Genomic DNA, 25,123 nt, shown 5'->3' on the forward strand with positions numbered 1-25,123 from the left:
TTGTGACAATTTCGACAATCATCTGAATTACAATGAAACATTCATTTATCAGCGCCCCAACTCTTCCTTCCCTTTAGACGACGCACTTGTTCTATTAATACAGGAATTCCTACGAATTCAGACGCTCCCAGATGCAATTTATATTGTCGCGTCTTTACGAAAGTCTCTTCCGCCTTCTTCAGACCCCAAAAAACTAAAATGAGCCCGAACAACGTGTCTTGACCTAGTCATCTCGTAAATCAGACGGGATCTTCCCGGATCGAAGCCAACGAGAGTTTGTCTTGCGTTTACATAACAGAACATACTTTTCCAACGTCAATTTTCGACGCCTTCGGTGCCTTTGGTTATTTCTGGACGTTGGCGTTTCAAGAATAGCATTCGGAGAGAGAGAGAGAGGACGAGAGTGTGAAATAGAAGAGCGAACGAATCCAAATGTCAGCTAGTTTTTCGTAAGTCAACATTGGGTCCATTGTCTGATTTCAGTATTTCTGGACGCATCAAGAATTGATGGATTCAGAACCAAGATGGTTCTGAAAGTTCATTAGTCCAGGTTTACCCGATACACGAATGTAATCCTTCATTTGTGTGGGCTTCCTCTTGAAAAGTATTCTTCTGCGTCCTCCAGAATTATGAACGCAAGACCGATAAGAGGTTTAGGGGTCTTGAATAAATTATCGTACCGTGAAATTTGCATCGTCGAAGGGATTCAGTGTACAGTTTCTCACTGGTTCAAGTTACAGGATTAAGTGAACTATGAAATGGTGGCGTGTAGGATCTAAAAAATGACTTTGTGAAAGATTTTCTGTGTTTTTTGTAGAGATATTTTCATACATCGACTCCTCAGTATTGGAGTCTTCGAAAAAAACGTTGAACGTAACAAATTACGTTCGTGCAAACACACAATGTGTCTCGAAACTCGCAAATTATTAAATCTAGCATATCAATTAATTCGCAGGGATATGTAAATGTAGGAGCCAAGTTAATGAAACACTTGATACTTCTGCAGCAACTGAAGAATGCGTAGGATTAAAATATTAATATTTATGAAGGTGGTTTCAAGGTGATAGATGAAGTTTGCACCATTACATGTGAGCTTAGTGAATGAAATTCAGCAAATGTCATATTTGATATTGAGAATTGATGACGTAAGGTCTGGAGGTGGATAATATTTATATTTTCTGCCTACCGTTGCCTACGTTTCATTGATTAATAGTACTTCAGGTGCACGTCTTTGTTGTTCGCTATATTCGTATGAATATTTATGAGAGGAAGGAGCAAATATTGTTCTACGGGAACAAAATTGCAGTACGGCGTCTGGTTTTATCCAGCTAATTTTATACAGTAAGAAGAATTTTATTGCGTATCGTACAGAGTTAATAACGTATCAAAACAATGTTGTATAGTAGATGGATTGTTTTTTGAAATATACATGTTTGGGAGAATAAAGTGTGAATATTTCAAGTGGGTTCTCGATTTTGAACCTGATACAATCATGATTGTATAAAAACTCTTTATTGTAATGATTATGTACCCAACGCATACGCCATTTTGTCCTCCCCTGCTCTCGTTTTATAAATATTTTTTTCGAAGTTGATTTATTTTTATCAATTATCATTATCGAAACATGAAACTTCTTGCATCTTATGCTTGATCGTTTTCAGTGTAAGTCACCATATGGGCCAATCGAATTTTTTTTATCAATTTATATTCTTCAAAAGCTTCAGGTTTATTATTATTATTTTTGAATTAATTTTTCTTCGCTCATCTTCACAACAGACATAAAACTTTCCTCTCGATTATTATTTTCAACGATTGATGTAAAACAGAAGACTCTTTGCATCCGATGGCAGGCATTTTAAAAATTCGAATTTCAATGATGCGATTTATGTTAGCGGTAGCTATAAATATTAAAATACGAAACTCAATGTCACGGTTTCATAAACGAACGAGTGTAACAGCATTCGAACGGGATATTTTTCATGTCCTAGAATAAATATGACTCTGCATTTCATGAATGCGTTAGAATTGTGCACAAATGATTATTAAATATTTATGTATACAGATTAAATTTCGGGGATTATGAGTGGCATCATACAGTATTTTAACTACATATGTTAAAAATGCATGCTTATTGATCGCAACTATTCCTTCATTTTGGGGTGAAAAGGGAAGGAAGAATAATCGGAATGATTCGAAGTGTTTTTATTATAAGAGGAGATTATTGAGATCAGTGGTCAAGTCATGGTATATCGCAGTAACTGCACCAGTTACATATCAAGTGAAGATCTCTATCGAAATTTGACCAGGGTTATTCTTCTACAAGATTAACGTAGTTATACTATTGGGTATATAGAACTGGTTTTTCTCTCACTTTCAAAGATGTTTTCTCCGTTAGAGTGAAATTGTTAAAAGGCCTCGGGGTACCAGAGATTATGAATTATTTCATGCCGGTTCTTGAGCGATCCCTGATTGATGGAGTCGACACGGTGAAATCGAGGTGAAGCTATCTTGAATCCCGTAGATTTTTCGGTAAATTCTGGATGATATTTAAATGAAATGATTTGGGAATGAATATTCGTGTTCTTGTGGTGGCATATAATGCTATACATGTTCTATTTCAGTAATTAATATTTGTTTTAATAAAGGAGAAAGCTTGGCAATGGTCAACCACATGAACACGACTCTCTGAAGTTTTACAATAAGAAACGACATCATTAAAACGTTCTCTCGCTTGTGGTTGAACCATCCCAGGTTCTCATATCTCAGGTTTGTATTTATAGCGTTCGTTGAAAAATTTTGAAGGTTGATATAAGGTGCTTAAACCTAGGCTCAGCTTGTACTATAACGTTTTGTTGTTATCAGATTTTCTCAAGGTTCTTATCTCTGTTTTTTTTGCGGGAAAATCATTCACGAATCCCGAATAAAAAATAATTAACTTTAGAGTCAACTTTCTCGCGAATTCAGGAAACAACATAAAGATAGAATAGGCTCTTCGATTTTCCTTCGGGAAGGTGGAGTCGAACTTCTAAAATGATCTTCTTTGAATTAAAGTCGGCACGCAATAACTTCATCAATCAATATACGTATAAGAATAACTGGCGTTATGGGCTATCAACATGGTTGGTTATGTGGGTGGACCGTGTATTTTGGCCAAGGCTGTTGTTCCTTTCAGACCGAATGGAATTCCAATTCATTTTCCTAAAAATAAGAATGGATTGTCCTACAGTCGACCGTGAAATAATGTGTCATTTGCAAATTACACCTAGGAATCTTCGACATCGTTTAACGGTACTCTCATCGTTGTCCAATCGCAAATTATGTATTGTCGAATACACACTTGAACTGACAAGAATTTCGAATATAACTTAGAATAGTGAACAATAATTAGTCTTGTACATATAAGTTAGGGCCATTTTATCTTTGTTTTAGCTTCCTGACAACGAATCCAAATAAAGAGAAAATGGCAATGATAAAGACTTTGAAATGAAATAGAAACTAGTTGATTTTGTTCCAAAAAGTGAGCAATGTTTGAAGCAAAGAGGGGGACATTTCCAGCAGCTTCTGTTGTTTTTCTGTTATGTCAAACATAATAAACACTTGAAGTTTTTCATCGTTTTTCTTTCCCAATTCAACGAAATGAATGTGAAAAATGCATAGAACATAAATGGGTATAACTTTGATAAATAAGATGTTCATCAGCCTTCATCAGACTGAAAATTTGAATCTCGGAATTCTCTTCTCGTAACTCAATCGTTTCGGCTCGAAATTCGAAAACTACAGGCATTTGGGTATATACAGGGTGTTTTCAAAGGTGTGGCTTTTTTTGACAGAAGGTAGAACTCATCAAAATAAGTTGTTGAACCAAAAATCGTCTATATAAAATATCCAAGATGGCTGAGGTACAACGCCTAGAAGTTCGACAAAATTTCATTGGATTTCAAGTACGGTACTGTGGAAGGTGACTCCGGCATCGCAAAAACTAAACAAAACATAAACATATGGCTGGACAATGAATGAATAGTACCAAGTTTATCGGATTAGATGCATCAGGTCACTTTTGAGAGAATCATAATTTTTGTATTTAGGGTGCAATTTAGGGTGAAAAAAAATGTAGAAAATCCAGGCAGTTTCTTGAAAATGCTAGTTATATTGAAAAAATGCTATGATCTTTCCCCATTTCATCCCATTGTTACGACGATTGTTGGAATGTTCGAACAAGAGGATTGTTATGCTCATTGTGAAAAAATTCGTGAATAATTTAGACGAATTTTATTGGTGAGATTTTGAAATATTATTCTATTTTTTACACTTGTGTCCTAAGTCTCTTCTGTCAGTTGGTATCGAATTGAGCCATTTCATAAAATCGTGTAAGTTACTAAAAAATAATGAGAACATTTCGGCAATCCTAAGTTTCCATTTTCATTACCACGCAAATATCGAACAAGCCAATATAATTCAGCTAACAAATGGTCTAGGGTCGTATTAGGATCTATTTCTGTAATCATTTTCAATTTTTTTTCTTCGTCGTTTTGTATAGGTGATTTTTGGCGAAACGCTTCATTTTGACCAGTTCTACCTTCTGTTGAAAAAAAAACACCCTGTATGTCTGAAAGGACGCTGCAAATTCAGCAAGTGCACATTATTCTCAAACTCTCTGAAATAATGGGAAAATTGAAGAAAAGTACGACTTTGGTGGTCTATTAGAACCAATAAACTGAGATTATTAATATTTCCATTGAAAAAAGTGGATTTATAGAAATTGAGGACATAATGCCTCTATTCGATTATCTAAATGGATTCATCAACCATAAAGACTACTTAGTTAGAATCGATATAAAAGGAAACTTGACTACATATCGATTGAACGCATGCTCTTAACTGCTCATTTTCTCTTCCTAGGAAATACCTTGTCGAAGAAATATATCCGCAGGAAATCAACGCGTTTTACGATATTCCAAGTCTCCATCTGCCTGTGGAACCTTGAGCACGCTTCATTAACTGTGACGAATCTCGAGTTAATCATTCCGATTCTGTTTTTTTCACGTTTCTGCAGAGTTGTTGACTCAACCGAAAGTGAATCGGGATAACGTCTTCATCAGGTGCCGTAAAATCAATTTCTGATGGAATTATTAAGGTACCATGAAGTCCCGCACCTGCTTCAACATCTTTGATTCTATTATGGTCAACTGACTGGTTTATTACCTTCTGTCGTTATCGTAGATAACGACAATCGAAAACCAAATCTTCTTTTTTCAAGGGGAAGTAATACCTTAATTAAGGAATGGTATTCACTAATTTATGATCTACTATGTAATTTTTCACGTGAATAATTGATGTTGAAGGACTCTCGTGTCACTGTCCTTTGTTTTTTTTCAATTTAATTGGTATTTCAATTGAGAAAAATATTCTTAACTTTAGTGAGGTGTAAATGAATAGTCCCGACAAGATTCAAGTAAAAATAGTGTGGATCTTTCATATGATTTTTTTAGCTTTCCTGTTTAGATACAGCACCCTAAAGATGGCACCTTTGCTTATACAGGGTGAGTCTATCTCGTACAAATATTTCAACAGTATATTTTTGAGGTCAAGAGAAACACTTTTTTCTTTACCATTCTTTTCGAATCTGCTCGGTTTAAAAGATACAGGCTGTTGAAAAACCATAAAAAAATGTTATTTTTAGATCTCACAAACGATTTTATCCAATGAATTGCAATTCGGATTATAGTTTTTCATTTATTTTGAATCATTTTCGAACGCAAGATATCACCCATGTCTTCCAGTTTTTTCATTATGACCACAATGTACCATAAAAATACCAGAAAACCCTACTCTTGAAACTAAATTGAGCGCTATCTAATGAATATTTGGCCGTTTTGTAAAACAAAGGTATTCCTCATATTTTCTCGTATAATGCGCCGTTTTCGAGTTATTTGATGTTAAAAAATTTAAAAGTATCTGTGAAATTTGAAAAATTGTGTATTTTGTCTAAATACAACTCTGTTTAAAAGATCCACAGATGTGTAGTGCCACAGTTATTCTAATTTTGTTTTTACAGGGACGGTACAGCTCATTATGAAAACTTAAAACGGCTATATCTTTTCATCAGGGCCGAATAGGAAAAAAATGGTATAGGAAAAAAGTGTTTCTTTTGACGTCAAGAATCTACTGTTAAAATGTTTGTACGAGTCGAAGACTCACCATGTATAGAAAGCAGAAAACTGACAGAAAGAAAATTGAGCATTAAAACTTATTTCAATTGGAGTTGATGATAGAGTTTTTTATTTATTTTTGCGAAAATTTTTTGAAAAGGAACCTCCGAGAGCGATTATTACCGTAGCTTTTTTTCCTTTCCTATAATATCATGTCAAAATTACTTCGAAGCTTTATAGTGTAAAGCAACGTTATGCAATTATTCAATTTTGTTTGTAATTGCTACTATAATTCTCATTCGAAACATTCCATGGAAAACCCATTATACTTGCTTCCATTAATTCAGCCCTACAAGGATATATGTTAGCTGCGTAGCATTTTCTCGTCCATATTGGGTAATACGTCTTTTTTCAGGACAACTATTCTCTTTCGAGCGATCTGATCTATCCAAGAATTTAGTTCGTCATTATGTTGTCATTTGAGAGGATGAAAAGTGACCGATTTGATTATAAACAACAAGGATTTCTTTCATTTTAGAAAAAGGGACAGAAATTCAGTGAAATGCGAATTCAATGAAATTTTGTACAAAAATCGTACTTCTAAATATGTCGAAGACTCGTGTGAGTCGACATTTTTTTATTCATAGTCTAATACAGCTTAAGTAGCTTTGAATTCACAAGCTTGCGAAGACAAGTTGGCCAATATGACGTGGAGATTTTTACTTTGGATTTAAAATATATATTCGAATAAAAGATATTTCAAAAACTTCTATTTTTTTTTAAATAAATCTGAAAATCAAAAATTTTGATGGGAGTTCATAATTTTTTCTTGGCTTCGTTTTCAAAGGAAAATAATGGAACATATTCGACAAATCTCAACATACGTATTCGATTTGATTTCCAATATGTGTTTTACGATGCCTATAAGAACATGCGTGACACTTTTTCACAATTTATCATATTGTAAAAGTAGTAATTTATTTTCTGTCGTTGAAACTATCCCTGTTCCTTCTTCTTCAGTTCGTCAATGGAAAAAGAAATTTTTTATTGTGGGGTTCCTCTGGTGTATCATGCGAATTCTGATAGTGGTACGTTATACAATAGCACAATTATTATCATTATGTTTTTTTTTTACTTTGTATGGCATCCAGCAGTAAATTATTTGGTTTTATGACATTTATTCGATCCTTCTGTCAGATGGGATTCAGGTTATGGAACACTACAAAAACAAACAAAATGTACAATACATCGATAACATAGGAAAACTGATGTAAAACATGCATCAATTTATGATGATAAGATTTTACCAGCTTATACTTAAGTATAAAGAGTAAATTTTTAAATTGAGAAACTGAATATGAGATACATACAAAAGTTTTATCGATCACCTGTTTCGGTATTGAAATATCAACTTCAGATGATAGTTCCGAACCCATCGAAATCGATATCTAACTGAAATTTTCATCGAGTCGTTTCGCCAAATAACTAAACAAAAGGTGACCAAGAATTGTTCCCGTTTTATTACGTTATAAATCTCGTGAACCCGGAATCCAGTTCCGAATACGGCCGGAATTTCATTTTTCATTCTTCGGTATTGTTGGAGTTTTATTTATATTTAAATGATTTTTCTTATTGTTCCAGGGAAAACAAAGAGCGGCGGTCAAGTGGCTTTTATCGAAAGCGTTCAACAATAAAGTTCCTGAAAATATCAAAGAACCCTTCTACAGAAATCATGAGGTGAGTTTTATGGCTGAAGTAACTTAAAAAAAAAAATTCGTCCCATTTTGAAATAATCGATAAAGTTTTTCGAGATTTGTTTTTATCAAAAACTTGCAGTGTTGGCCTCATAATTTGTTGCATGACATATTTCACCTATAAGTGGTTTCAACCCCTAATGATAATAGCGAAGGATTGGGTTACGAGTGCTTCGACAAGGTCATAATTTCTGCAACATTTCCTTAATAATTCGTCTATTTGTGAATCACCCTGTATATCGTCTTGAAGGCCCTGCAAATATTCAATAAAAAAAAATATTGGAACGACAGTGGTAATAAGGTGAAGGACCAAAAATTTGGATCGCCGTGAACGAGTCTTAAACTGTGCAACGTGTGTAATTTTTTTAACCGAATTTTCCTTTTTTTCAGGACAAGGAGTGCCTCAAGCCGCAGATTATGGGAGGCTTGGCTAACGCGGAACTCTACTGTATGGCTCTCGGGAACATATTCTCGGACCCTAACTACAATAACCTCAACCATGGTAGCATTCTTCAGACATTGTCGAGGAAGGGCGTTTTCCTCAACGAATCGGATTGTCAACTGACGGAAACGATCTTGATACAAACGAATCCTCTACGAATGGTAAGAATCAATTAAATGATTAGTATTTTCCCTTCTGAACCTACCAAATCCAGAATCCATAGGCCACTGGCTTCGAAAATTATAGTTTGCCTTCATTTTCCTCTGTTGAAGTTTCTGTTTCCTTTTCTATTCCTTGATAGGTCAACTTTGGGACGATACAATATATATTTTAGATACCTGTTCTTATTTTTGCTCTGAATGAACTGCTTCCTAATTTGAGAAGAATATTTGGTTGATGAAATGGTCCCTCACACTTAGTAGTATTTTGACCCCCAATTTAAATCATAACAAAAGGATATAATATTCGTATGTGAATCAATTATACGAGGAAGTTTCGTCACTTCCTTACGACCACATAGACTCACCCGGCTGTCCACTCAGATATGGGTACCGAAAGACAGAAATCGTTTTCAGCTAATTAGCTTTGTCCTTCTTATGATTCCCTAAAAAGAAAGTCTTATATTATCCATGTTTGGTCAAGTTTTCTCCAAATTGGAGGCTTAAATATGACTGGGATTGGAATACTACTTCCACCTTCGTGTGAAAGGTGATACTTCCATCTTTCATGCCCAATATTCCTTAGAGCTGGAATCTATTATGTTACGACTTGAGAAACCTCTCAGAAGAACTCGCCGAATAGGTTAATCCCACCGGTATAGAATCCAGTTTGAGACATCTAGAACGGCTCGATACGACCTTTCTTCTATACCAAGAGCAACTCTCTGCCACCTGGAGCTTTTCCAGAAACCTTTGCTCTGATCCTCTTGTATTGTATTCCTGAATTTCCTCTTCCCACACTCCATTGGTCCGCGGTACTACCCGTGTTTGGTCCCAACCTGCGTGAATAGTTTGAAAAAAAGTTTTTAAACGTTATGTTCATTTCTTTCCAGAATGCACACATGGCGGTTATAGAGTCCATCATGACGCTTTACGCGAAAGAGGTGGTATCTCCGGACAGGGTTGTTGCTGCCGTTCAACGTTTCTGTCACGATCGAAACGCACCCTCAGCCACGCCAGAGAACTTCGAGCAAGGACTTGTGATGTGGATATCGCACGCGTGCGAAGCACTCAAACGGAAGATCGAGCAGGACCTTGGTTCCGGTGCGACAAACGGGGGTGATGTAAGTGATCATGTGATATTTTTGCGATACTTTTTGGAACTACCCATTCATTCTCTACGTCTACTAGGGGTGATTGATGATATGATCATTCTGTTAACTGCAGGTACAAGATGATTCGCCGGTACAGAATGGTGGTTCTATATTTTCCAGGATTATTCCGAAGTCTTTTTCTTTTCTTTCGTTTTTCGATAAGGTATTCCGTCTGCCTGTTAGCAAATACATGCACAAGTCACCTAAGTAGGGGCTTTAATTCAAATGCAACATTTGAATCGTTTTTTAATATTTTTGTGGAATTTCTTAACCAAAAGTAGTTTTGTACACAAGAATAAGAGTTCTCATAAGTTTGTCTTCGTAACCGTCCACATTTTTCGTGTCCAATCTTTCAGAGTGTTATCATCAAGATCCGAATTTGATATTTTTCTGCCTGCGTCCGTAAAACATATTCAATTTCATGGTAAATAATGCTTACTTGTGAGGAATCGAAAAACTATGTAGTGTAAATCTTAGAGGTGCTGGTAGATCAGTTTTCAGTAGTTCTAAAATGAATAATCAGCCAATTTGAGATTATCAGCTTGAATTTGAATGAAAGCCCCTTCATTAATAAAAAATTCGGATTCAGTTATCGGTGGTATAATTAACACCAGACCTCCCTGTTCATCAAAAATACATTACGAATTTTGCTATGGAACCTAGTTAAACTGACCACTTTATGAAGCAGTGTCGATGCATCCGTGAAAATGGAAAAGAACATTTTTGTCAAAATTTCGAATCGATTACTGAAACTGAATTTTATACTATTACATCAAGATAACCTTCATGGCTTGAACGATATTTTTGCGCTGAACTAACAGCAAGTACGACCAGCATGGATTACAATACAGGAGTAAAAAAAAATTCTCTGGACTATCGACTACCTAGACACCTCCTTCGTCAAATCGCTTGTCTATTTCTCAACTCAAATTAATCGATGCATTTCTATTTTCGTTTTATGCTCGTTCAGCGATTTGTACATTCGTTAATTCACATGCGTTTCTTATGAATTGATGCTTTTGTTCGATTGAAAACGTGTGGCTCATAAAAAGCGTCTGATGGATGATGCAGATGTACATTTATTCACATTACATTCATTGCGTCAACTTGAACTATGTGCATGAAGTTACGAATAGCTGCAATGTCAAGGATTAATTCGATTTCAAGCTTGACGGACTTTTTGCTCGTATGATGTGGTTTTAATTTGCCTTGTTAATCGAAACATTCGATCTATAACTGCTTGTTTCAATTGGTCCCTATAAATTTTCGATAAATCGATTGGAACTAACAATTGCTACCAAATTATTTCTCTTGGAAATAAAACTTTCCTCACGTTTGTTGATAGAATTAGAGGGCAAGAGATATAGCTTACTACACCAAGTCTACCAAAATATTACAAAAATCCCACTCTTCCAGGTAGTAACTTTTATTCAACAATCACTCCATCAGAGAAATTGCAGCTACAAATTTGTATTTGTGAGAGTAAGGGTGGTTTAAAGGGAGGGTAACCCCTTGAAACATCACTGAAACAAATAGTAGGGGGATGATATTACTTTTTTGTTCACCATAATGAAGGAATATAAATACATCCAAAATTCCAAAGAAATTTCTCTTGCCTTTCAATTTTATCAACGAATAAATCCAATTTTTGACACCCCCATATCTCAAAAGGGATGCATGTAGGGCCTCGTGTAGGGTCTCATGTTTCTACACTTATTACTAACGTTTTCGCATTTTCCTCAGCTGTTGTAAGCATTTTTCCTCAGCTGTTGTTAGCACCATGTGAATGAAATGAACTTTCAATGCCTCATTAATGCAGGAAAGTAATTTTCAAGGTTATTTTTTACTGAAATTGGCATCGGCCTTCCAGACTGAGTTAACGATAAAAAAATCAGAAACACATATCACTTAGTTGGTCTTCAATTATAATTTAATGATCCATTTTAAATCCTCCATTAAACGGTGTATATAACCCGTTCAATGGAGGGTGAAAACTTTAATAGACCATCAAATTATAATTCACAATCCTGCAACTGGGGTTTAGAGTAATAAAGGAACATCAACACAACTTTTGGAGACTCATGAGTCATTCTTTGGAGTTTCATAGTCCGAAACCATTATCAGCAACCACTCTGCTTTGATGTGTATGGTAAGACAAGCCTTCATTTAATAAGGTATCAACATACCTCGACTATTTTTTTCCTGATACTATGCAAGGCAGATACATTCTTGTAAACAAGCTAGGCGAGCTTTCGTGGCCCTTGCTGATTTCCTAATTTCTGTATTCAACAGGGTGACAGATTGAGGCCGCCAAATTTTCCTCCAATAAGAGAACTGAAAGACTTATGCGACGGCGTCGGTTTGGCCGCCCTGGTTTCGTACTACTGTCCAGACGAGTTGCCTTGGACGGAGCTCAAGGTATCCTACGTACCCACAGTCCAAGAGAGCCTCCACAACGTCAGCCTCTTGCAGAATTTCTGCAATAAGTGTTTACCTAGTCCTATATTTCACCTTAGTCCGGAAGATATAACCTACATGAGAGAGTGAGTACAGATGTGGTTTCTGGTGTAGAATAAAAAATTGTTTTTTGCTCAATTAATCTGATTGAAATTATCATAAGGTGTTACAATCTAGATATTTGCTGAGATTCCTTTCTTTTTCTACACATCTTTATCGAATACCTCATCCTTGCAGATATTAATGGTATAATTTCATTGGATTGCCAAGATAAGGAGTTCCATTCGGAGAAATCGCTGATACAAACGGGAAATAGGAATCAAATCGTGATAGATCAATTTGCGCTAAGAATTTAATTCGATTCCAATTCATATCTGATTAATAAGCGAGAGAGGAATGTTAATTAATGCCTCGGGTATTTTCATTGCTCAGTTGTTCAATATTTCTTGTCTAGTTCATTGGCTGGGGGATTGTTCGGAACGTTTACCAGAAAATTTATTGTAATTTCCTCGATATGTCAGAATATTGTGGAAAATTGTTCCATTTGTGACTCATTTCTGCCGAGTGGAGACAAAAACATTCGGAATAACTAACGAACGAATTGAAACAAGATTATTATTATTAATAATCATGACTCATTTCTACTAGGTCATGGGAAAAACATACAGATTATGCTATGAATTGTAACCTCTGTTCCAATTACCATCGTCAATATTTCCAAAATTTAAACAAGGTTTCATTTGCACTTTTGGCATTTTGGCAGCTTAAAAAAATTTGCTAAATGGCTGTGCCAACGTGGTTTTGACATTAAGGACATTACTTTCTTCGGTTATGATATATAATATATGAAGCAATATCCTCTGCATTTTCCAACGTCTTAATCGATTTGGTCCAAATATATCGAATGCTGTGGGTTAAAAAAATCCTTAATAGAGTTCAAAAAAATTATACCTACAGGTAAAGCTACCCTACTGCTTTCAGAACTTGTGAAAACGTTTTGATTCGCACTGCTTCGACCGGCATAAATTGAATAAAAACAGAGAGGAAAAGCATCGAGTGGATCAAAATGATATAACCAATTTTTTTTGCGCTTTCAGTTCGATGAAGCTCAATGTCACAGTTTTTCTCGCCGACCTGTTCAACATGCTCGAGATCCAGACCCTGTACTGCGTGAAATATCCCGGTAGCAACGGTAAGTCCCAGATCCATTCTTGATGCGATCCTAGACGAATACGATTTGGCTTATTATTTATTTTTTTTTTTGTTCGCTAAGCTTACGATGAGTTCGCGTTCACTTTTCGCTTTGGCCCTATATGCAAATTTTCCGACGTTCTGTTGCTCTAGTTAGATGTAGGGTTAGATAACGCCGAAGTAGAAGCCGGTTCGAATTGACCTCCTGAAGTCGGGGTCAGAACTTCGGGTTTTCATTTCTAACACACCCGCATAAATGTTGTGTACGTCCCCGTATGTGTAAATTGTCCCGAAAGTTCGAGATGTGGTGATGGTCAAGCTTTTTAAGATTAATTTTTTTTGAGATTATTCTTAAATGTAAATATTTTTCTTTCGATTCTGTTTCTTTCTATGCTTTTTGTGATACTTTTTTCATCATCATGTGGTGGTGGTCCTATATTGGTATTGGTAAGAAGAGAGTAAGCGATAATTAATATAATATGCCTTATTCATTCCTCCGATTTCAAACGTTTCAATGAAGTGAAGAAGACCTGCAATTCTCGAATGGGGCCAATATACAGGGTATTCAACACAAAGGGTCCATTGAACTATTCCGGGAAACAAAACAAAAAAGTTTTTGTCTTACTTTTCTGCGTTGAATATACCATCAAAATTCCAAATTTTTGAACACCTTGTAAGTTCTATGCGGTTTACACTCTACAAAGAAATATTCAATGCTCAAATATCGTATGTGGACTTTCTATTTGTTTCCGATAGATAAGTGGAGTAACTTTATAGAAAACCAAACAACTAAATTGCAAGGAGATATTTATCTCTCTACTTTGAGGTTGCCTTTTATTGGGTGATATCTTTTTATAGATTAAATTGGTTTTTCGCTACCTTACTGACATTCAGTTTGCGTTAGTTACCGGATATAGGAATGAATATGGGATATTCCAATTTTTTTATGGTATAATTTTGGTGGGTTATGTGTAAAATATTGTGTCCGTTGTGATATTGGTGAAAACGGAATTTCTGGAGATTTTATTATTTAAATCCGGTCATTTGCTCTGAGAAGATTTCTTGTTTCACGCCAATACGTCGAGAAGCAATCCATATCGAATATACAGAGTGAGTGAAAAGTAACGCACAAAATTCACAACTTCGGTATTTATTATTTTGCAGAAAAATGCTGGAACAGCTCAATTTTTAATATGAATTACTTGATCAACTTTAAATGTATTATTGAGGAGTCATGCACAGTCCACCCCTTGTGGATCAATGACCAAATTATCCCAGCAACACAAGGTCTATGCCATCGCTGGCACAAAAAGTTAGGGTTGCCATTCAAAAAACTCAAAAACTCCTTAATTATACATAATGCATTGCGTAATTCAAAAGGAAAATTGGTTTCTAGGAGTTTTTTTCAACCAATAGTTTTGTGCCTTGCCTTTTGCCGACTCTATATTTTTGTTGGTATCATTCAGGATATGTACTATCCTTGAGTACTAATTATTGAATACTCGATGGTACTCAAAGGTTTTATTGGGTTGTAGTTGATTAACACCCTTAGAATTTATGCTTAATGCACAATAGTGTTAGGTTATTTTATTAAGTCTTATCACTCTTTAGTGAAGATCACTGTAGGTACCCCCAAATTACTGCCTGACAACCTCGTAGTATCTGCACTATGAGAGTGGGCATTAATTCACGAATGTAGTCAATAAAAGTACCTTTGTTCAGAAATTCCACATTCATAATTCGCAACTGATTTCACAGCTGAACACACACTAACCAATATAATTGTAGAGCTAGTTTGACAATCATTATGTAGTGTAGTTCTTTATTTTAACATTGTTGACCTTCCAATGTAACTGTAGACAATTTCCCTCCACGTAACATGCACGGAGTCGCGCATAAGCGCAACTTACTGCAGACGGTGATGGTACCCATCCCGGACTTGCGCAGTGGGATTGACGACACAGATAGTTCAGCGTTTCAAGGTAAAAAATATAAGGTTATGTTATCATAATGGGGGTGCGCTCCGAAGCGCCCCTTTTCGATTTTGGTTGCAGTTATACCTATGTTTTTTCATCGTTTCGTTGTTATATATATTTTCACGTCCATTTTATTATTTTCGTTTTCGTTGTTGTATTTTGTATTGCTCCATATGAATGTGTCTGTTAGTGTGGGATGTACTATTGCATTGTCCTATATGTACTTTTTTCTAAGGTCTACTTTTAAAATGTCCATTGCTCTTTTCATACTGGGCAATATGAATTACGCCCCATTTTTATATGAAACTTTTTTGATAACCTTCAAGCATGAATGAACTCTTCATATTTCTTTTGAATTTACCATAAGTTATCATCTATTACTTTTCCTGAATTCTGCACCTCTTTTACATCGTTAACATTGCATGAAACCATATTTTCTGCTAATGTAAATTAAAGTCCCATATTCGAGATGGAAAAAAAATTGTTATGCTTCAACAACATGAAGTACATTATTATTTCTTTGATAATGGGGTTCATTCAGTATGTAGAATGCTGATTTTTTTCATACAAGATTCAAAACTTAGTAAGTTTCTCGATGTGGGATTAAATAATTCTTCCAATCGGTGCTCTTATCGTTTCTAATTGGAAAATTCTTGTTCCTTAGTATCGAGATCTGCCCCCACCCATGTGCCTCTAAGAAAAACGAATTCTGTACAGTCTGTCCAGCATAGCATTAGTCAAATGAGCGAAGATAGTCTAAGAAGGGGATCGGAAGACTCCTTTGTGGTGCACAGAGGGAAGAATATTCCCACGTTGAGTAGAATTGTAATGGACGAACCTCTCATGCCTGCCAGGCTGAGGGAGAATAAGGAGAAACATAATAACGATACCAAAGCGGACGAAAGGTAGATGAAAAATGAAATAATATAGACTCCGAAAACCGAACACCCAGTATTAATGAATTTATCGAAAAATGAAATAGTCACGAGGATACACAGAAGTGTAAATACGCCAGTGATGAATTCATTCATACTGATATTGATATTAACTGTTGGAACAGTTGGGAGTCACATAATAATCCTTCTTCTATCTTTTCATTAGGGGGGAATATTCTAATAGGCCTAGTACTGCGCCAGCTGGTAAACCAAGTAATTGGCAGGACACTAGAACGAACACTTTTTCTGGTAGAAGATCCAGAAGAAACTCTACTAGTGATGATTCACAGTTAACCATTGAAAATTTCGGAGGTAGTCAAGATAATCTGAATTTTATTGGTAGAAATCCAGACAAAGAAGTGAGTATTTGGTTTTCATACACAATTCACCTCCAATGTGAAAATCACCCAAATATATTCAGTGTGATCGGCCTAGTCCCATGTGATCGGCCTAGTCCCATGTGATCGGCCTAGTCCCATGTGATCGTCGACTCATTCGTTCTTCCTTGCAGGTAGCTGTTCATGTAGGTAGGAAAATATCGGCGCCATCTTTTCCAGTGGAAGGCCCAGCGGTAGCTTTAAGGTCTTCGATCCAAGACGCGAAAGGCTCCATTCAATTTGGCTACGATGATGACGAGAAGAAGGACAATGGAACTGAGAAATTCGTGCTACGCAGGCAGCTAAGCAGTGACGACATCGCTCTGAGGAAAATGATGAATTCTAACAATAGTGATAAGGAAAATTTAATAAGGGACTTGGTCGACGGCGAAGTGTCAAACAGGATGAGTTTCGCCGAAGTGAAAAAACCGAACAGTGGCATTCAGTTAGTTTACATGCAGCAAGATAAGGAAGAGGATCAGATCAAGAGTGAACAGAAGAAGCCCAGTGAGAAAAAGACCAGTTTTGCGGCGCTGCCAAGTAACCAGACTACTTGGCAGCAGCAAAGTAGCAATCAGCAACGGTTGGATAGTAACGGAGGTGGCGAAAACGGTTTATCCAACAATGTCCCGCCTCAGTTGAGCGATATAAGGTTGAAGTTGGAGGAGAAACGGAGACAAATCGAAAATGAAAAGAGACGATTGGAACTAGCTATGAACAAGAATAGACAAAAAATTGGGAAGCAAGCGTTTTTTCAAGCAGTTACAAAGGTGAGTCAGTATGATTGTAGCAATTTCAGTTATTGTTGCGTAGTTTTTCGATGAGTAGAAGTTAGGAAACTTTTTTATTATACAAAAGGTATGATTCAGTAGGTTTGGTTTCGTTAACAGGAACGGTACATCATTCAACTTGACTCCGATATCTGGGACATCCAGTATACCATTTCATATTCAGCTTTGAAGTTGTTGATTATCTTAAAATGCGCCGTTCCTGTTTTTTTTTTCTTCATCCAAGATTCAAGATTTGATTCTTGAAACCTGTTTGAGTCAAGATTGAGTTTTGCAGTTGCTTGCAGATGTACTTGAAAAGAGCATGCGATTTATATCAGCAAGCATGGATTCCAATTTCGTAACTGCATCATACATAATGAACTGGTCGTCAAAAGTTAAGAGTATTGATATTTTCCGAAGATGCATCAAGTTTAATCATCTTTTGTCAATGTTTGTCAGAAATACACATTTTCTCTTCAGTCTATATTTCGTTTTCAAACGTATTGATGAACGAGAGATATAGGTTACTTAAAAAAAAGAACTTATGATAATAAGCGTTGAACATCCGATAATTGATATTATAAATCCTTAATGCTGTGCACAAATTAATTCAATATCCTCAACTTTTGACTGGCAGTTTATTTTGAGTTTATCTTCTAAATACTTTATTTATTATATATAATAGCCTAGGGCCATCTGAAAAATGCATTCAGTGTTGAAACTTTGTCAGATGATGACTGTGAAAAATATCAGTATTTCTACAGACGTTTTAATTGAAAGCTCATTTTCTCATACTTTTGGATGTTCTACAGTAACTATTGTATTATCAAATTGCATTTCTATTTGCCAGTCCCATTTTGGAATTTTCTGTAATTTTTGAAACAAACTAAGCATGTTCATTCGACATTAAAATCTCGAACTCAACTAAGCTATCATACTCTTCCAATGTTTGTCATCCAGTTCCTTGAACAACCCTAAAATAGCACCACTCGTATTTAAAAATATCGTTTTCACTTAGTATAACCAGACAAGTGAAGAGGTGGTTGGTGGTCTTATATATTACTAACTTTCAGGGTAAAGGTAACTTACTAAAATCTCAAGAAAATGATTCTAACTCTAATTCCACCGAGGGCTCTGAAACCCAAAGCCCAACCTCAGATCCTGTTTCAGTTAAATCCGAGAGGCCATTTACTCTGAAGGTATAATGTGTTTGTTTTTTTTTCTTGTTATGCTTGTCCATGTTGTTGAATGCAAATTTGTGTTTTATTATTTTTAGTCATTAGTTTGTGTCCGATGAAATCTTCTTTTAGTGTTTTTTTTTAAATTTTTGTATTTCACGTTGTTGGACACTATCAAAATGATTTTTAGGATGTGACTCATGATGCAGCTGAAGTCGAGAGAAAGTGGATAGATAATGAACAACCATTCCTGGAGACGAAACGGACTCCAGAGTTGGAGAGTATGAACATAGATCAATATCAACAGTCTATTGCTCAGTAAGTGTTCATCTTCACATTGAATAATACACGGATAGAAAAATATTCATAGTAGGTATATAAGTCTTTTTTTGGGGCACAAAAAAATTATAATAATAACTGATGAAAAGTTCGAAACTTTTAGTGATCGAAACAATGAAAAAATGGAGGAGAAATTATTAATCTTCTTTTCTTCAATAAACAGGAGGTTTCTCTTTTCTGTAATGATTAATTTTTTTTTGCAGAATTGATTCTAGTCTTTACGATATTCATAATGATATACAGAGATTGAGCAGTCAGCAAAACCAGATCCAGGCTGCTCAACAGCAGAGTCTAATCGCACAACAACAGAGGCAAATTCAAGCCTTACAACAACAACAACAGCAATATCAATCCCCCATGACACCGCAATATTCTACCCAGCATTCATTCAATACGCCAATGTACCACCCTTCTAGTCCTCAAGGTAAGGAATCATTTTTATTTTATGTCTACTATGTCTCTTATCTGGATGTTTCGTTTTCTCGTTTACAGTCTATCCACCGCCACTACAACAGTCATCAAGTGTACCGCACATTCCCCAGTCTCTGTACTCAGCCCAACCCCAATTTTTCTTACACGATCAGCAGTCAAGTCAACAACATCTTCCGCATATACCTCAACCTGTGGCCCCTCAAAGGAGGACATGGGCCCAACAGGCACAAAATCCACTGCCAGTCCAAATAGACAATTATCATCAGCAGGATAACATGAGAACTTGGGGAAGGCCCCAGAACCCCGCTGGTTTCATGCTGCACGATAACTCGGAGAGGTAACAAGCATTTGCGATCTTATTTTTCGATTAGACCTATTTTAATAATCATAAAAAAGGGAGTATTGAACATTGCCACCTTCTTTCGAAAATTTTTGGAGTTGAACGCGTTTGAGGATTCGTTTACTCGCAATAATTATTCTTCATGAAGGTCTTATAGAGGTATAGAGGAGTAACTATAAATAATAGATGACTTGATGGCTTAAACAAAAAGTTTATGCGTGCATTGACAATAGCAATGAAGAACATTTTCTCTTACGTCTGTGGTCAACTAAAGGGGTTGATAATTAATTTTTTTCAGGAATCAAGCTAGCCCCTATCAGAATGGTGATAACCGCACCGTCCATCATTCTAATAGCTTCACCCTGAGCCAACAATATTTACACCAGCAACAGAGTACGCCTTACGGCACGTCCCATAGCACACCATCGGCTTCCCCTCAACACAGGATCCACAAACAGATATCGCAACTGATGGACGACCAGAAGAGAGCACCGGTGAGTCTCCAGCAGATGGAATTGACGCCACAGAGGAAGATGAGCGTCACGCATGCGCCCATACCAGCGCCATCTGCCGACGACATGGAACCCCAGAACATTTCCTTCATTGGAAACTCGGACGAGCAAGCTCTCGAAGGTAGGTTTCAATTTGACCCAGCTCGTCGATCTCGATATAATCGATTTTTTGGAAGCCATGAAACCCTAGAGGAAACTGTTTTTTCACGAAATTTACAGGTATCGGTAGGCTAAACATAACGTCGGGTACGAGAACCTACAGGATACCCTCTCCCACCAGGCCAGCGATCTCTAGAAATTCATTTCAGCCATCCTCGCCACCCAGTAGAGAAACGATGGATGTGCCCATCGCCGAAGTTAGTACCCTCGAAAGCGACCCAACTAGTCAAAAAGGTTTCTATATCAGCTTCGATAACGAGCAACCGAAACGTCCGAAACCCCCTCTCAGGACGAAGCGGGGCTCGCCGAAGAAGGAGAGGAGTTTCGTTGATTCGGAGGAGAACAGCTTCAGTAGTAGAAGGCAGGAGCAGGAAAGGTTAGAGAGGAAGCAGCAGTTGGAACGGGAACTGCAAGAAGAGAAAAACAGGAAGGACAGGGAGGAGGCGGATCAGAGGAGACAGCAGCAGGCTGCTGAACGCGAAAGAATTAGAGAAAGAAATGATGCTAGTCAAGAACGACGAAAACTGCAAACAGCGTCGGCCATAATTATAGGAAATGAATTGCAAAATCCTGATCCCGTGAGTAGTTTGTTTATAAATGAAATTTGTGTTCGACTAAACTTCTCTTCTTGTCTATTTGCATTTCGATTTTTCGAAAAATATATATAATAATTTCTGTTGTGTTTTGTATTCCCCACTCAGGATTTGCAAGACGAAAGGGAAAAGAAGAAAGAGAGGATAATGATGTTATCGTTACAAAGGAGGCAACAGCAGGAAGAGGCAAAGGCGAAGAAGGAAGAGGAAGCCAGATTGAAAAAGGAGAAAGAAAAGGCAAAAGAAGAGGAAAAAGCCAGAAGGAAAGAAGAATTGGCCGCCAGAAGAGCGGCAATCTTCGAACAATACAAACTGAAGAAAGCGCTTGAAGAAGCTGAAAGAGAGGTAAATTCTTTTTTATAATAACTTCGAACGTCCTGTATAACAAGGGGTTAAAATAGCTCCTTGGATCTGCTTTGATAGCTCTTCGCTCTTGAGCTCTGGCGCAGAAACGCCTGTTGAATCATCTTTACACCTCCTTCACACCCGCATTCTAAATAAAGGCTGATATAAATAACTCGGAATTCCACGAAGAAGGAAATCTATTTTTGATCATATTACTGCAGCCTTTCTTCTTGCACTCTCACTCATATTTTAGCGTTCATTTCGTTCATTCGAAAAAATATCATAAATCGCAATTTTTTTTAATGTTCATATCGTTAAATCCGAAAAAATGTCCTACATTTATTGGTCCTTAGTGAGTACTTCTCCCTGCAATCAGGTTTATTATTCCTTATCATTTTTGTTCCATTCCTAGGGCAAAAGTATTGACAAATCGGAATACATGGCTGCAATGAAACCCACTCCTAAAATTAGGCCAAAAGCGTCTGTTAGGCCCAGACCTAAAACCATTCACATTGACAGCGGTTCAGTGGAAATGGCTGAGGGTATGTTACAGCCCAGCAGAGGAAAGAAAGGGTCCACATCTAATCTGACAGGTTAGTTTATTTTCAGTGATATTTTTTTTTTAAGTGTTGCCAGTGTTATTTTTTGCAAAGCTCCTTTGAGTTGAGGCATCCTAGCAGCTTTTATTTCAGATTTAGAATCTCTCGAATGAATCAAATCGATTTTGGATACGTGTTTGAGAATAAAACCTGACAACTTGAAAATTTTGTGAATAATTTACACGAAATTCAGTGGTTAGTTTTTGAACTCATTTTCAATTTTTTCACACTAGTATCTTTAAACCTTTTCCTGTCAGTAGGACCATTTCATGAAAAATCGTCAAGTTTCGGCCTTCTGTTGAAACAAAAGAATCGCCTTTAAACATATCCACAATTCTATATCAATAGTTAATCATCATATCAAATTGAAAAACAATTCGATAGTGAATGTGTTATACGAAATGGACATAAAAGTTTCAAGTAATTGTTTTTTTTTTATCGTTGGATCTAATCGTACAAACGGATATGAAAAATATGCTGGTTTTACCTACTTTCTATTTTCTTCGGTTATGTAATGACGTGGTGCAGTTGAAAATAATCGTTTGTTTTATAATGATTTCATCCCAGCTTCTGCATGTTGATTTTCTTTTATTTTTTCCATTCAGCTAATTCTTTCTCGCCGCATTCAACAATGAAACGCGACTATTATAGAGGTTCTCAGGATAGTTTGGCTGATAGAAGTCTGAGCAGTGGTGTGCTGTACAGAGGTGTGTTTTTATTTTGTGTACATTTTTTTCATGTAGAATGCTGATTCTGTAGTTTGCACAGCAATTAGGGCACTATGATGTCTAGAAACTCAACAGTTCTTTCCTTAATTGAAATTATATGGACTCAAAAATAAAATGCGTATGTTTTCTAGACATCTTAGAGAATGATGCTAAAAATAATCTTTCCTTCTATCAGAAAGATTATTTCTAGTAACACAGTTTCACAAAATATTTCAATACTTCGACACTGTCAAGATAACCTATTTCTGCAGTTATTCGATATAGTTTGAACACCTGATTACCTGAATCGTTTTAATTCTCCTTATATTTTTTGGTGTATATGAAAGCAACAAGCTCTCTTCTTTCACCTTGGAGAACCAACCACCCATTATCTTGACAGTGTCCGATTATTTTTGCTCTGTTGGTCACTAGAGGTGTTGGTGAATTTCAGATTCCCCTGACGATAGCAGGGGAATGTCGCCCTGTCAAAGTGCCAATCAAACTTTGGGAAGGCGCAGTTCATATAAAAATAGCAGAGGTTAGTATAGCTTTTCTGTTTCGTTCTTTTCAGCTTCATGTTAGTATTTTGCAATGAAATGTACCTGTAGTAGGTTTCCAGTATTAGATGGAGCACGCCCATTTATTTTCAATATTATTATTTCAAATTGCATCCATTTCATTTAAGATGGTGTTTTGGTATTTTTGAAAATTTGAAATTGGTATTCTTGTCGTCATTGGACTTATCCACCCAACATTTATCGATTTAAAAGTGTATTTATTTCAGTTTTATCATCAGGTGTTATGTATTCAAAGTATATTTATGAAATTTTAAATGGGTACTCACGGAATTCAATTTATTTGGAAGTTTACTGCTGTTATCTTCAACGTCAATGAAATATTATGAATCTCATTCTTTTTTTGTCCATATATATTTTTACCATATAAAATGCATGGCTTGGCGAAACACTTCCAGACCACATTATTTTAGGTAAATTGTGGGTGGATAATTCTCAGTTAAATGAAATGGACAGTAGCCTATGTATGTAACAATGTTTTTGCAGACCCTTCGCCTGCACAGGCCCGAGGCCGCTCTAAGTTTTCCACTTATCAAAACTTTAAAGGGCGCAAGTCTAGCTCTCTTATGAATCTATATGGTAAGATGTCTCACCCCATATTGATGGCTCGCTTTGTGGTTGTGGGGCATGAATCGTTTATGGTCTCTCCTATTCTGTCTCCTACATTTTTATGACATTGTAAAGTATTGAAATTTCATCGTAAATAAACTAGATATTATTTTTAAATAATTTAAAGTATTATGAAATTTCAGCCTCCTACAGTGTCATAACCATTACTATATGTACATTCTTGTATTAGGAATTAGTTGTTTATGTTATGCGGACATATTTTGCTCCATTCTTGTAGTCCTTCCAAAATTGCGAAGTCTAGGTTTTGACAAATTATTAATTTCATTAGAAATTTTAATTTGTGCGAATCCTTTATAACATTAGTGAGTCATTATGTAGGTGGAGGATTTATAGTGAGAGTGGCGAATAAAAAATTGGTTATTGCACATTTTATTTGTTAGTCATTCATACTTTTATCGAAAGCTTAATTTTTTTAGGACAGTGATAGTAGTAAAAGCATAAATTCATCGAATTCTGTTGAGTTCAAAAACCATTGTGCTTTCTTATCAATTCAGGGAAGTTTTTTATCCAAAATGACGAAATTCCTGATAATGCAGCATTTTTTTGTGATCAATGTGCTATTCCGTCGATATATTCATTTTTCTTTAATTTTAAAATGCATTTAAATTGGATTTTGTTCCCAGCACTTGCACGTTTTATTATTTTTCCTTTAAATGTTCTTTATCTCAAACCTTCTCGTTATGTATTATAAAAATGTGAACTAAATGAAAGAATTATTTTACACTCTGGTAGCATTCAATCAAGATTAAAATAGAAATCGCAGTTAGTAACATCTGAGCACTTTTATTATGATAAATAACCACTATATTAAAAGAATATGTAGAAAAACTGTTATTAATACTTCATGAACACATATAATTAACAAAAGAATAACTTGAATTCACAATTTTCAATGCTAAAAATTTACACTTCCAAAAATTTTAAATGTAACCAAGTAATTGAATTGTTTATTGATGGGGGAAGAAACAGATGTAAGAATATTTAAAAAAAATTCAACACTTAAGAGTTCACCATTTGTTACTTCTCCGCTAACATTTTACTGATAATTCTCCTCTAGTTCAAAGTTTATTCTACCTTTCGTTTTCTACAGGTTCTAGCTCGGATCAAGACAGCTTCGCTTATCGATATGGCGAAACGGACTCGGGTCTAGGAAGGGCAACACCACCACGAAGGGCGCCATCTCCTGGTATGGGTAGTTTAAGGCACTTACCTTCGCCATCAGGACCTGGATCATTACCTGGACTTATGTCAAAGGGACGCAGGATGTTTGATGACGGTTCCAGTGATATTAGTTCTACGCCCAGTAGTATGATGGATTATAATGGTAAAATCAGAGTTTTCCTTTCCTTTT

At 36.1% G+C, this 25,123-nt stretch overlaps 1 protein-coding gene across 11 annotated transcripts in view; it reads left to right on the plus strand.

Moving 5' to 3' along the window:
• LOC123312529 (patronin) overlaps positions 1-25,123 on the plus strand; it is a 42,491-nt gene that overhangs the window by 16,088 nt on the left and 1,280 nt on the right. For 2 of the 11 annotated variants that reach the window (XM_044896992.1, XM_044896993.1), the window contains 22 exons: positions 7,791-7,886; positions 8,294-8,506; positions 9,397-9,627; positions 9,731-9,820; positions 11,950-12,200; positions 13,212-13,306; positions 15,165-15,287; positions 15,946-16,186; positions 16,383-16,575; positions 16,728-17,363; positions 18,437-18,562; positions 18,732-18,859; positions 19,084-19,304; positions 19,373-19,649; positions 19,951-20,285; positions 20,384-20,901; positions 21,025-21,261; positions 21,674-21,854; positions 22,466-22,567; positions 23,019-23,105; positions 23,629-23,721; positions 24,863-25,096. In XM_044896992.1, the coding sequence (XP_044752927.1) occupies positions 7,791-7,886; positions 8,294-8,506; positions 9,397-9,627; positions 9,731-9,820; positions 11,950-12,200; positions 13,212-13,306; positions 15,165-15,287; positions 15,946-16,186; positions 16,383-16,575; positions 16,728-17,363; positions 18,437-18,562; positions 18,732-18,859; positions 19,084-19,304; positions 19,373-19,649; positions 19,951-20,285; positions 20,384-20,901; positions 21,025-21,261; positions 21,674-21,854; positions 22,466-22,567; positions 23,019-23,105; positions 23,629-23,721; positions 24,863-25,096 (4,708 nt within the window). Of the gene's footprint in view, positions 1-7,083; positions 7,238-7,790; positions 7,887-8,293; positions 8,507-9,396; positions 9,628-9,730; positions 9,821-11,949; positions 12,201-13,211; positions 13,307-15,164; positions 15,288-15,945; positions 16,187-16,382; positions 16,576-16,727; positions 17,364-18,436; positions 18,563-18,731; positions 18,860-19,083; positions 19,305-19,372; positions 19,650-19,950; positions 20,286-20,383; positions 20,902-21,024; positions 21,262-21,673; positions 21,855-22,465; positions 22,568-23,018; positions 23,106-23,628; positions 23,722-24,862; positions 25,097-25,123 lie in introns of those variants that run through there. The other 9 variants (XM_044896991.1, XM_044896995.1, XM_044896996.1 and 6 more) reach the window with 9 other exon arrangements.

This window comes from Coccinella septempunctata, chromosome 4, assembly GCF_907165205.1.
Source record: "Coccinella septempunctata chromosome 4, icCocSept1.1, whole genome shotgun sequence".
Lineage (NCBI taxonomy): Eukaryota > Metazoa > Arthropoda > Insecta > Coleoptera > Coccinellidae > Coccinella > Coccinella septempunctata.